Genomic DNA, 13,981 nt, shown 5'->3' on the forward strand with positions numbered 1-13,981 from the left:
GCTTCAAATTCCTGGGCGTGCATATATCTGAAGATCTTTCCTGGACCCAGCACACCGATGCAATTGTAAAGAAGACACATCAGCGACTCTACTTCCTGAGAAGATTACGGAGATTCGGCATATGGTAGAGGATTCTCCTAAACTTCTACAGGTGCACAGTAGAGAGCATTCTGGCTGGTTGCATCGTGGCCTGGTTCGGCAACTTGAACGTCCAGGAGTGAAAAAGACAACAAAAGGTTGTGACCACTGCCCAGTCCACCACCGGCTTTGACCTCCCCACCGTCGAGGGGATCTATCGTAGTCGCTGCCTCAAAAAGGCTGCCAAATTCATCAAGGACCCACACCATCCTGGCCACACATTCATCTCACCACTGCCATCAGGAAGAAGGTACAGGAGCCTGAAGACTGCAATGTCCAGGTTCAGGAACAGCTTCCCCACAGCCGTCAGGCTATTAAACACAACAAATAAACTCTGAACTCTGAACTGCAAAACACTATATTATTATTTGTATCTCTAAATTAAACAGGCATTACCAGGCAAAGACATACTGTGCTGGAGCATCTGCAGTTTCATGTGTTTCCAGTCATTCTAGCTGACTAGGATTTGCATGTTTATCTGGGCAGTATTCCTTCACACTTTCCCTCCTGCAAGAACTGCTTTCCCTTCTCCCTGTTCCACTGTTGCATTTGGTCTGTAAACAAGTCTTTCCACAATAAGCTAATCTATGAACATTTGTCCTGGGCCAAATTAGTCCTTTGATGCGATGGTAAAGAATGCTCAACAAGTCATCAACAACTCTGCTACCTCAGAAGATTGAGGAGACTCAGTTCAACGAGTACTCGCTCCAGGTGCACTGTCGAGAGCAGACTGCATGGTACCGGAAAAGCTTGGCCTGGCAACTCGGATCCCCAGTGACGAAGGAGCCTACAGAGAGTGGTGGACACTACCCAAACCTGCCCACTCCATCATGGGTACTGACCTCCCCACAATCCAAGGGATCTACAGAAGGAAACTAATATCTGCCTCAAAAAGATAGCTAATGTCACCAAGGCCCCAATCTTCTCCCTACCACCATTGAGAAGGTGCAGGAACATGAAAAGCGAGACCTCTATGTTCCCAGCAATGATCAGGCTCTTGAACACTGCACAATACCAACCTCAATCCTACCTCAGCTGCCATGATCTATCTCGATCATTGTTTTTGTTGTAGACAAAACAATTTTAAGAAAGAACTGCAGATGCTGGAAAAATCGAAGTTAGACAAAAGATGCTGGAGAAACTCAGCGGGTGAGGCAGCATCTATGGAGAGAAGGAATTGGCGACATTTCGGGTTCTTCAGACTGATGTTTGGTTTTGCACTATTATAGTCTGGTTACCCTGGAAGGCAAGGTGTACGCCCATCGAGGTTGGCTGCAGAGGTTTTGCAGGGCAATCGCTCTACAAAGCCTTGAGTGCACTGGGCATCAACGGAGTGGCGAGGAGAAGGGCCATCAAGAACATCACAGAGGTAGCGGAGAAGGCCTCGAGATGGCTCTGGATCAGGAGAGGAGGTCCATGGGGAGGAGCGAATGCCACCTGAACACAAGTCGTGGTCTGGGTGAGGGTGTCTGATGTTGAAAGACCCGAAACACCCAATGACCCCAGGTTACATCACTGATGATGTGTTCAGGAGCATCTATCGATGTATTTGTATCAACTTACTGATCATTAACTTATTGTCATTGATTACTATATATGTATTTGTGCACAGTTACATCAATCGGCCTCTTATGCTGCAGAGAGTAATGAGGCCTTGTTGCCAGTACATCTTTAATCAGACTTTACTAGACTTTATCTTGCACTAAACGTTATTCCCTTTATTCTGTATCAGTGATTGCAGATGGTACAGCTCTCTCTCATTTTTCACTTGCAGGTAGCAACAGTTCTCACATCAGCCCATCAGAGGGTGCTCTCAACGTTTGTGACCGGCTCCACACAACAATAAAGCAATCTTAATTCACTGAAAGGTTATTGTGGCATTTATGCAAAATGGTGCCTGATCAAACACAGGGAGGTGTTCTTCCACGATCAGACCACCATTGTACACAAATCTTCGCTGCAACAGCGGGCCACAACTATTTCTAGTCTCTCCAGACCCTCTTAATTGAAAATATGTCACTGTAAGAAAACAACCAATTTCTCCTCTAAATTCATTTTCTGTACAGTGTGGATTTCAAACCAGATCTATTTCCAGAATGTGATTCATTTTCTTAGCTTGTTGTTTGCAATAACTGAACTTAAAGCATATCGTTTTACATATAACACACAGCTAATTCTGTAAAAATATTACTCAGGCACAGCTGTTGGTAACTGCTCTAAAGAGCCATGTGATTAAATTAGAGCATGGTATATCAGATGGTCACAACACATCGAGCAGCAGACTGCTTTCACCAACCTGCATTGTTCTGATCCCTTGCATTAGTCAGAGCTGTCATCCCATCTTCTACGACACATGTTAGCTGGTGGTCCGAGTTTGTAGCTAAACAAGTCACAAAGGGTCGGGCAGTAAGTAACTTTGCATCACAAACACAAGTATAACTTCAGAGAAGTTTGAAGCTGTAAATATAACCCTTTATCAAGCTTAGTTTAGTTTAGTTTAGAGAAATATCATGGAGACAGGCCCTTTGGCAAATGTCTTTGAGTCCATGCTGACCAGCGATCACCTGTTCACACTAGTTATCTCACTTTCTCATCCACTCCCCACACACTAGGGGGCAATTTACAGAGGGGCCGATCAACCCACAAACCCGCACGTCTTTGGGATATGGGAGGAAACCGGAGCACCCGGAGAAAACGCATGCGCAGTCTTGGGGAGAACATGCAAACTCCACACAGACAGTGCCCGAGGGCAGGTTGGTAACCCGGGCCTGTGGCGCTGTGAGGCAGCTGCACTACCCGCTGCGCCACCATGCCGCCCATAAATAGTACAGTACTGGTCAAAGAGAGAAACTGAAATGGTAATAGTCCTCACAAACTCACTGCTCCCACACAATATATACACGTGGGGCCTGTAGTTGCATATCACAAAGATAGATGGACGCAAACTGCTGGAGTAACTCAGCGGGACAGGCAGCATCTCTTGAGAAAAGGAATGGGTGAGGTTTCGGGTCGAGACCCTTCTTCAGACTGGTTAGGGATGAGGGAAACGAGAGATATAGAGGGTGATGTAGAGAGATAAAGAACAATGATTGAAAGATATGCAGAAAAGTTATGATGATAAAGGAAACAGGCCATTGTCAGCTGTTTGTAGGGTGAAAATGAGAAGCTGGTGCAACTTGGGTGGGGGAGGGATAGAGAGAGAGGGAATGCCGGGGCTACCTGAAGTTAGAGAAATCAATATTCATAGCACTGGGCTGTAAGCGAAATATGAGGTTGATCCTCCAATTTGCGTTTAGACTCACTCTGACAATGGAGGAGACTGAGGACAGAAAGGTCCATGTGGGAATGGGAAGGAGAATGAAAGACAGATTGAGGGAATGTAGAATGGTTCATCGCTGGCTGAGGGGAAGGTGAGAACGAGTCGTGCAATCAGGACCACAGTGAAATGAGTCAAGTTTCAAAACGAGTTACTCCAGCATTTTGTGTCTATCTTCGGTGTAAACCAGCACCTGCAGTTCCTTCCTACACACTCCGTTACATCCCACGTATGTTTTTTATAAAAGTGTGATGTTGCCGGGTCCACGATAAACCCCAACGTCGGACTCTGCTGCCACCGTTCAGCGTGAATGCCGACGGGTGAATTTTAATAAATGGCAAACAGATATATATTTATCAGGGTGCATTGTGTTGCCATGGTTTCCGGCTTAACACAAGCCACAAGCAGCACAGAGCAGTTGTTGTCAAGTTTTAATATTAAAAGTTTACGTCTGGAAAGGTTATAATTAATCTTGCATTTTACACAGAGTCCAGCAGCATTCGTGAACAAAACCAGAAACACCATTTTAATTAACAATCGAGCTGATTTACTCCACTATTTGACTGGTGTCATTTTTGTGAATGTTTTTGATGTTATTTCAAATGCAGTTAGATATTACTTACACTTTGGCCGGAACCACCATGCATTTTTGAGTTCAGTTTATTGTCACATGGGACGAGGTACAGTGAAAAGCTTCTGTTGCACTGTAACCAGTCAGCAGAAAGACAACACATGATTACAGTTATTCCCTTACCATGAATCTGTACAGTGTAGATGGCTCGATCTTCTCCGTGGATTATCACCTTGTCGTGGTGGAGAAGCTTGTGTGGTCCTGAGATTCTGAGAGCGATGCCGTCTGGAGCTATGCTCCTGGTAGGGCCACCCATGGTGGTAAGGTCAAGGGGGAGGTCTCTGACAAAGAGCCAATCCAACCAAGACCTCAACGGTGGAACAGGCGGAGGACGACGGCTGACCTTAGTGGAGCGTCACAACGGCTGGGAAGGCGGATGAAGGCTGCAGCAGAAAAGGGTCTCCGGTCGTCTTGGACTCCATGCCACTGGATCCTGACCCAGATCTGTCAAGGACCGTGGGGTGGCTGTCTGTGCCCCAGTCTCCCCACGTTAAATAAAGTCACGCTCAGGTGTCCTCCAACCCTGGAGACACCCATGGTCAGCCATGACCAAAGGAGGCCTCAGAAAATGGCTCGATTGTATTCAAGTACGTTTAGTTGTTCTGCTGACTGGTTAGCACGCAACAAAAGATTTTCGCTGTACCTCGGTACACGTGACAATAAACTAAACTGAACTGAAACTATATAAGTGGAAGATCAGGTCCATTTTATGCATTGAAGAACTCACGCTCTACATCCTCACGGTGGGGCAGAAGGTAAAGCAGACCTGGTCTTGACCTACAAAACCATCACTGGCATCACACACAGCAACCATGGCCCAGGGACTGATGCCACAGTCGATACGTTGTTATGAATGATCACTCTCTAAATGTGGGCACATTTGCTTGAAGTAGTAATCTGGAAACGTCTACATCAGCTGAAGAGAGCAGACAAAGTCTGAAGAAGGGTCTCGACCCGAAACGTCACCCGTTCCTTCGCTACTGAGACGCTGCCGGTCCCGCTGAGTTACTCTGGCATTTTGTGTTTATCTTCGGTGTAAACCAGCATCTGCAGTTCCTTCCTACACAACCTAATGCAACAGTTACTGCTAAAAACAAACCTGACTGACAAACTGCTGCTTTCTTACTAGTTAGAAGTAAAATCAGACATTTCAGTCATAGTGTAGGATGCTTCATTTTTCATGAACATTCCCTGTAACTCAAGTATGCAGGAAAAGGCTTCTGCTAGGTAGACACAAAACGCTGGAGTAACTCAACAGGACGGGCGGCATCTCTGGAGAGAAGGAATGGGTGACGTTTCAGGTCTAGATCCTTCTTCAGACTGATGTCAGGGGAGGGGGCGGGACAGAGATAAAATGTAGTCGGAGACAGTAAGAGTAGTGGAAGAACTGGGAAGGGGGAGGGGATGGAGAGAGAGGGAAAGCAAGGGTTACTTGAAGTTAGAGAAGTCAATGTTCATACCGCTGGGGTGTAAGCTGCCCAAGCAAAATATGAGGTGTTGTTCCTCCAATTTGCGCTGGGCCTCACTCTGACAATGGAGGAGGCCCAGGACAGAAAGGTCAGTGTGGGAATGGGAGGGGGAGTTAAAGTGCTGAGCAACCGGGAGATCAGATAGGTTAAGGCGGACTGAGCGAAGGTATTCAACGAAACGATCGCCGAGCCTGCGCTAGGTCTCGCCGATATACAGGAGTCCACATCTGGAACAGTGGATACAGTAGATGAGGTAAAACATCACCCATTCCTTCTCTCCAGAGATGCTGCCTGTCCCGCTGTTGTGAGCATCTTCGATTTAAACCAGCATCTGCAGTTCCTTCCTACACATTCTTCTGCCAGGCTGTCTGCAATGTAGTTTACACAAGGTCCATGTCTAAGCATCTAGAATGAACACTCAAGCCCCATGCCTTACATACAATACAATACAATTTATTGTCATTTGAGCCTCAGTGAGGCTCAAACGAAATTCTGTTTCCACAGCCATACAAACAAAGACAATTTCCTAGACATACACACAATTTAATTCACACAAACATCCATCACAGTGGACCCACTGTGATGGAAGGCAAAGTCTTTTCTCTCCCCTGCTCTCCATGTCTCTCCCGATGTCCAAGCCCCAGGCGGGCGATGATAAGTCCCACGGCCATTTGATTTCCCATAGCCTCATTGTTAGCTCAAATCCAAGCTTGTATTACCTTAAACCCTCTATAAATACAACCATTATAACCCTGAGCAACGGGATAGTGCCGTGTCTAGACTGCTCGTATTTAAGGTGGCAATCTTAAGATTAAAGAATATTGGATGAATACTGTATAGGTTTCTTTCATGATGCATTTTCATTATTAATTTTAGTAAGAGATTGTTAATGAACTGATGCCAACATTAATGAGGGAGGAGACATCTGCAGTTTGAATGTTCCCCAGTGGGATTTATCTTGGCAAGCTCCCATGCCTGGTGTGAAAGCAGACTCTTCAATGATGAAACTTCACTACACCTTCACGGCCATTGTTATCATTAGTTTACACTTACTTTGATATAAATGACAGCATTTGCATGTGGCAAAATTCGGGAGAATATTTTTGATATTCCGGAATAAACTGGTGACAGAAGAATATGCACAAAATTCTGCGCTGTTAGTGTAAGTTGGAGCGGAGCTGTCACAGACACAATGTGAAGCTTTGACAATGCGTTATCTAATTGTGATTTGTTTCAAGTAACGACAAAGACATCTTCTGAAAATCTGTCAAGTTTCAAAAAGTTGCTGAGTTTTTTTTTGTAGTAAATGCAATTAACATTAGCATAATAAAGAACAATTGTGGACAGGTTATTTGTCTTCCCATTTCCCCACATATACAGGTTGTATGAAGCGGATACAAAAACAATTACAACATGCTGAAGGGTTTTCTTTTTGAAGGAAGAGACAGCAAGGGGCGGTACGCTGGAGTTGTTGCCTTACAGTGCTTGCAGCTCCAGAGACCCTGGTTCAATCCTGACTACGGGTGCTGTCTGTATGGAGTTTGCACATTCTTCCCGTGACCTGCGTGGGTTCTCTCCAGGTGCTCCGGTTTCCTCCCACACTCCAAAGACGTACAGGTTTGTAGGTTAATTGGCTTCGGTAAAATTGTAAATTGTCCCTTGTGTGTGTAGGATAGTGTTAGTGTGCGGGAATCGCTGGTCGGTGTGCGGACTCGGTGAGCTGAAGGGCCTGTTTCTGCACTGTATCTTGAAACTAAACTAAAATCAGACTATTGTATTGTAATGGTTTTGTAATTAATTTGTTAGCCAAGTATGTAAAAACATATAAGCAATTTGATTTACCATGCAGCCGTAGCAAAAAAGCAACAAGACACACAGCAACATAAAAGTTAGCATAAACATCCACCACAGTGGATTCCCCACATTCCTCCCTGTGATGGAAGGCAATAAAGTCTTATCTTCTTCCTCTTTATTCTCCAGCGATCGGAGCGGTCGAAACTCCCGCGATCGGGGCGATCGAAACTCCCGCGTCGGGGAGATCGAAACTCCCGCGATCGGGGCGATCGAAACTCCCGCGTAGGGGCGATCGAAACTCCCGCGATCGGGGCGATCGAAACTCCCGCGATCGGGGCGATCGAAACTCCCGCGATCGGGGCGATCGAAACTCCTGCGTCAGGGCGATTGAAGCTCCCGTGTTGGAGCGATTGAAACTCCCGTGATCGGGGCGATTGATACTCCCGTGTCGGGACGATTGATACTCCCGTGTCGGGACGATTGAAACTCCTGCGTCAGGGCGATTGAAGCTCCCGTGTCGGGACGATTGAAACTCCCGTGATCGGGGCGATTGATACTCCCGTGATCGGGGCGATTGAAACTCCCGTGATCGGGGCGATCGAAGCTCCCGTGATCGGGGCGATTGATACTCCCGTGATCGGGGCGATTGATACTCCTGCGTCAGGGCGATCGAAGCTCCCGTGATCGGGGCGATTGAAACTCCCGTGTCGGGACGATCGAAGCTCCTGCAGTTGGAGTTCCCGCAGTCGGTCACAAACCAACTATTACACCATCCTGATGGCAAGATATCGGCAGTCAATCATTGTCGTTTGGTCTAAACCCAACCGCTCCCTGCCCAACGGTGCTGTGGGTGGCCCATCACACAACAACTGTATGAGATTAACTATTGGAGATACCGCGTGGATACAGACCCTTCAGCCCACCGTGTCCGTGCCGAGCACCGATCCCCGCACATTCACACTATCCCACACACACTATCGACACACGTTTTTACCAATGCCAATTAACCTACAAACACGCACGTCTGTGGAGTGTGGGAGGAAACATGAAGCACCCGGAGGAAACCCACACATTCACGGGGAGAAGGTACAAACTCCGTACAGACAGAACCCGTAGTCAGGATGGAACCCGGGTCTCTGGCGCTGCGAGGCAGCAACTCTACCCGCTGCGTCACCGTGCCGCCCGGATGGAGAATGTGGCTCATCACCGACTTCTCTGGGACAATTAGCGATTAGCTATAAACCATACACACATCCCCACCATTGAAGGAATGAATCCAATGTGAAATGCATACAACTTCAGAGTATCACTCAGCTAACACACATTAAGACCAGAGTCAAATAAAGTACATTTTGTGCATCTCAGACAGGTTGGTGCCCAAGGCAGGCGTCTCCCTGCCTGATGGTCATAGAGTGGATCTGGAATCACGCATTCCATTCTCTCCGCTCTCTTAAACCCCGGCTCCCACAGCAGCAGTTCTTACTTTAACCACATTCAGTCTTTATTTTGCACTAAACATTATTCCCTTTATCCTGTATCTGTACACTGTGGACAGCTCGATTGTAATCATGTATAGTCTTTCTGCTTATTGGTTAGCACACAACAGAAGCTTTTCACTGTATCTCAGTACACACGAGGATAACATAAACTAAACTAACCTACACAGGCCATCTCGTGCTATGATTCGGTTCTGTTTTTATGAACTCTATGTGTCAGTAGCACAGAAAATACACGACACTCACTCAAACTCAAACTGCTGCAGTAACTCAGCGGGTCAGCACCATCACTGGAGGTCATAGAGAGTAAAATTAATGGTCCCGACCTGAAACGTCACCTATCCATGTTCTCCACAGATGCTGCCTGACCCACTGAGTTACTCCAGCACTCTGTGAAACGTCACCTATCCATGTTCTCCACAGATGCTGCCTGACCCGCTGAGTTACTCCAGCACTCTGTGAAACGTCACCTATCCATGTTCTCCACAGATGCTGCCTGACCCGCTGAGTTATGGTGCAGCAGCATCTATGGAGCTAAGGAAATAGGCAACGTTTCGGGCCGAAACCCTTCTGGAAATAGGCAACGTTTCGGCCCGAAACGTTGCCTATTTCCTTAGCTCCATAGATGCTGCTGCACCCGCTGAGTTACTCCAGCACTCTGTGAAACGTCACCTATCCATGTTCTCCACAGATGCTGCCTGACCCGCTGAGTTACTCCAGCACTCTGTGAAACGTCACCTATCCATGTTCTCCACAGATGCTGCCTGACCCGCTGAGTTACTCCAGCACTCTGTGTCTGTCTTCAAGACTGAGAGGAAAGTAGATCAGCCATTCATAGGAAGGAACGTACAGTATGTATGTTTGTGAAGTGAATAATATTGCAGAAACTAACTCGTATGTGGACATCTTCACGATTTGGGTGATCATTACCCAGTGAAGGACTGTAATCTCATTAACTCAACCATTTATCCATACAAATATAATTCTTTGAAAAATAATCAGATTCAATCTGGTCCATTAATCCTACAGTGACCCATGACAGCAATTGCCATTAAATGCTTTCAGAATATAGTGGCTAATGGAATGGCTGATTCTTTTCAGCTCCAATCCATGTTGCAAACAAGCCCAGCCTCCAGGAACTACCCACCCAACACATGGAGGAGAGTGTACGATCAGTCAGTCCGCAGTTGGGGAAGTGCGTATCAGTTGTGTAAATGTTGCAGAACATGAGCCATTATTCTTTGTGGATGAGGGTGTAATAACAGCTCTCAGCTGGACCAACAGACCAACCATTCACTCTGAGTAAAACGCTGGAGAAACTCAGCGGTTCAGGCAGCATCTGGGGAGGGAATGTTCAGGCCAGGATCCCTCTTCAGACCCTGTTTTAGGAGCACAGAATATGCTATCCTAATGCTAATCAAACTGAGAGGTGCAGAGCCGATCTTCCAACCTACCTCAGTCTGGGCATTGAACTTTTTCTCTGTATGTGTAATGCTACAATGTTCAAAACTAGATTCTGCACTCCAGTATTTGCTTTCGTTGCTCCACCTGTTTGCAGTGTGTGGCCCGGTTATACTCATAGTCATAGAGTGATACAGCGTGGAAACAGGCCCTTCGGCCCAACTTGCCCACACCGGCCATCAAGTCCCACCTGCCAGCATTTGGTCGATATCCCTCTATACCTGTCCCATCCATGTACCTGCCTAACTCGTTCTTAAATGTTGGGATAGTCCCAACTTCAACTACCTCCTCTGGCAGCTTGTCCCATACACCCACCACCCTCTGTGTGAAAGGGTGTACTATACATGGATAGTATTATCTGATATGATTGCAAGCAAACACAAGTTTAGCTCCATTGTCTACCACATGAACGTTTGAAAATGTTATGTCAAACCTGTCAAATTTATTCCCTGATTTTTTGCTTGGGCAGCCTACACCCCATAGAAACATAGAACATAGGTGCAGGAGTAGGCCATTAGGCCCTTCGAGCCTGCACCGCCATTCAATATGATCATGGCTGATCATCCAACTTAGTATCCTGTACCTGCCTTCTCTCCATATCCCCTGATCCCTTTAGCCACAAGGGCCACATCGAACTCCCTCTTAAATATAGCCAATGAACTGGCCTCAACTACCTTCTGTGGCAGAGAATTCCACAGATTCACCACTCTCTCGGTAAAAAATGTTTTCCTCATCTCGGTCCTAAAAGACTTCCCCCTTATCCTTAAACTGTGACCCCTTGTTCTGGACTTCCCCAACATCGGGAACAATCTTCCTGCATCTAGCCTGTCCAACCCCTTAAGAATTTTGTACATTTCTATAAAATCCCCCCTCAATCTTCTAAATTCTAGCGAGTACACGCCGAGTCTATCCAGTCTTTCTTCATATGAAAGTCCTGACATCCCAGGAATCAGTCTGGTGAACATTCTCTGTACTCCCTCTATGGCAAGAATGTCTTTCCTCAGATTAGGAGAACAAAACTGTCAGCTTCCAAGTCGTCTTGTTGAGTCTCATTGTCTGTAACTGGTTTTCACCTAGCTCACAGCTAACAATGGCCTGTTTCCTTTATCAACGCTACTTTTTTTGCATATCTTTCATTCAGTAGTTCCACATCTCTCTACATCACCATCTATATCTCTTGTTTCCCTCTCCACTGGCTCTCAGTCTGAAGAAGGATCTATTCTCCAGAGGTGCTGCCTGACACATTGAGTTACTCCAGCTTTTTGGGTCTAACTTTGGTTTAAACCAGCACCTGCAGTTCCTTCCGACACAGTGTAAACAAATGTAAGCCCTTGATACATTTACGATCCCATGATATTTTGTTTTTCACTCCGCTGAGAAAGAGGATGTAAAGAATTCATTTAACAAATCTGCAATTTCCTCATTATCCATCATAATTTTCACTCAGCTCCAATAGACTGTTCCTATTTACTACTTAAACATAATTATAATTTGGTGTAATATTCTTTGAAAGCCTTTTGTTACATTTTCTCCCAGTTTGCAACTCAAATACAGTTGAAGTGGTGACCCTGCAAAGTGTGGCAAAGATAGACACAGAATGCTGGAGTAACTCAAACTCCACACAGACAGCAGCCGAGGTCAGGATCGAACGCGTGTCCCGGCACTGTGAGGCAGCAGCTCTACCACTGCGCCACCGAGCTGCCTCTACTTCATTGAATGCAAAACACAGCATTTCACTGGAGAGAGATACATGTGATAATAGAACTATTAGTCGGTGGCTGAGCTCGGCCACAGTCATGGAACAAGCTTGCATTGCTGTACAGAGTAGCACTGTACTCTCAGCTCCCAAGGCGATCTGATCCACATGTATGAATGGATGTGGGGCCGGTGGACAAACACACCAGCTCACACTGTGTTGGTCTCAACCCCTCCAGTGCCAGAAGGTAGACACAAAATGCTGGAGTAACTCAGCGGGACAGGCAGCACCTCTAGAGAGAAGGAATGGGTGATGTATTGGGTTGAGACGCTCGCTGGGATGAGCACCTACTCATCTGCAACAGGTCAGAGTGCAGGTGACAAGCAACCCACCCCCCCCCCCATATCTCCCCCAGAGTGTGGCCCTCAGCCTCTCCTGAACCTAAATGTGAGCCCCAGAGTATACACTGCAAGAAGGGCCCTGACCCGAAACGTCACCTATCCATGTTCTCCACAGATGCTGCATGACCCGCTGAGTTACTCCAGCACTCTGTGAAACGTCACCTATACATGTTCTCCACAGATGCTGCCTGACCCGCTGAGTTACTCCAGCACTCTGTGAAACGTCACCTATCCATGTTCTCCACAGATGCTGCCTGACCCGCTGAGTTACTCCAGCACTCTGTGTGGACGCTGCAAGTGTGTCCTCTGACTAAAGGCTGTGGCTATGTTTGATCCCTTATATGTCAGTAAGCATTTGTGGCAAAACTACTGAATAAAATGTCCAGTCACCCACATAATTGCTTGCATGAAACGTTTAGTTTAGTTTAGAGATGCAGCGCAGAAACAGGCCCTTCGGCCCACCGAGTCCGCGCCGACCAGCGATCCCCACACGCTAACACTACCCTACACACACGAGGGACAATTTACAATTTCACAGAAGCCAATTAACCTACAAACCTGCACGTCTTTGGAGTGTGGGAGGAAAATCCAGAGCTCTGAGAGGAAACCCACGCAGGTCACGGGGAGATCGTGCAAACACCTTACAGACAGCACCCGTAGTCAGGATGGAACCCGGGTCTCTGGCGCTGTGAGGCGGCATCTCTACCGCTGCACCACCGTGCCGCCCTTAGTGTTTTTCTGCCCATTAGCCAACCCCATATGTCAGCTCCCTCTCCACCCGAGCTGAGCTGGGAGGAGGATGTGCTGTTGTGCCTCTGGGTCTATTGCCTCTTGTTCATCACTGCCACCCGACGCTTGATCATAAGCCGAGCCCTCCACTCCAGTGTGAGCCAGTCTCTGAGCTGGTGCCTGTGAGTGGATGTGTGTGTGTCTGCTGGCACCCCCCTCAACAGGGCTCTCTCTCCTCCCTGCCAGTCTCGTCCTCGCTGGCACCCGGGCTGTCTCTGTCTCACAAGAAGCACCTGGAGGAGGGAAGGAACAAACAGGAGTTAGGATATCATTGGGACCTAGGGCGGCAGCAGGTGAGTGGGTTCCCCATGCAGCTGGAAGCTACCTGCCTGTGCAATGCTGGCAGCTCACAAGGAACGTGTATAATAACCAGAGATCTTGCTCATTGAAGCTCCCAGCCTGGTGGAATCCAATCCTGCCATCTCTCGTGTGTGGGTGTTGATCTCAGTTTGTGCTCCTCCCGCTCTGTCACTCCTCTGCAGAAGGACCTCCGCCTGCTGGAGTGATGTCCCGTTCAAGGTGAGTTGTAGGTACCTGGTCTCAGCTTCAGGTGCAGGTGCTGAAGTGAACGCTACGAAGTGAAAGGCAATAAGGATGAAGAAATGGCATCTGTAGAAAGATTGCTGATTGTGCATTTGTACAAGGAGCAAGGAAGCAAGGCGGGGTGTTGGAGATGAGAATGGTCACGTTCTCCTTGCCAGAGAGCGTTGGGTGAAATGGGCAATAGCTGGATGGAGGGCCACGTCTCTCTGAGAGTTATAAGAATGAAGATCTGTACTCACACTTTCTC

The 13,981-nt window shown here is 47.2% G+C and overlaps 1 protein-coding gene across 4 annotated transcripts in view; it reads right to left on the reverse strand.

Annotated features, from left to right (window-relative positions):
* znf536 (zinc finger protein 536) overlaps positions 1–13,981 on the reverse strand; it is a 400,158-nt gene that overhangs the window by 59,844 nt on the left and 326,333 nt on the right. For all 4 annotated transcript variants that reach the window (XM_033036453.1, XM_033036455.1, XM_033036452.1 and 1 more), the window contains one exon: positions 2,435–2,518. In XM_033036453.1, coding sequence (XP_032892344.1) covers positions 2,435–2,518 — 84 coding nt within the window. The remainder of the gene's footprint in view (positions 1–2,434; positions 2,519–13,981) is intronic.

The sequence above is a fragment of the Amblyraja radiata genome, chromosome 17 (assembly GCF_010909765.2).
Source record: "Amblyraja radiata isolate CabotCenter1 chromosome 17, sAmbRad1.1.pri, whole genome shotgun sequence".
NCBI lineage: Eukaryota > Metazoa > Chordata > Chondrichthyes > Rajiformes > Rajidae > Amblyraja > Amblyraja radiata.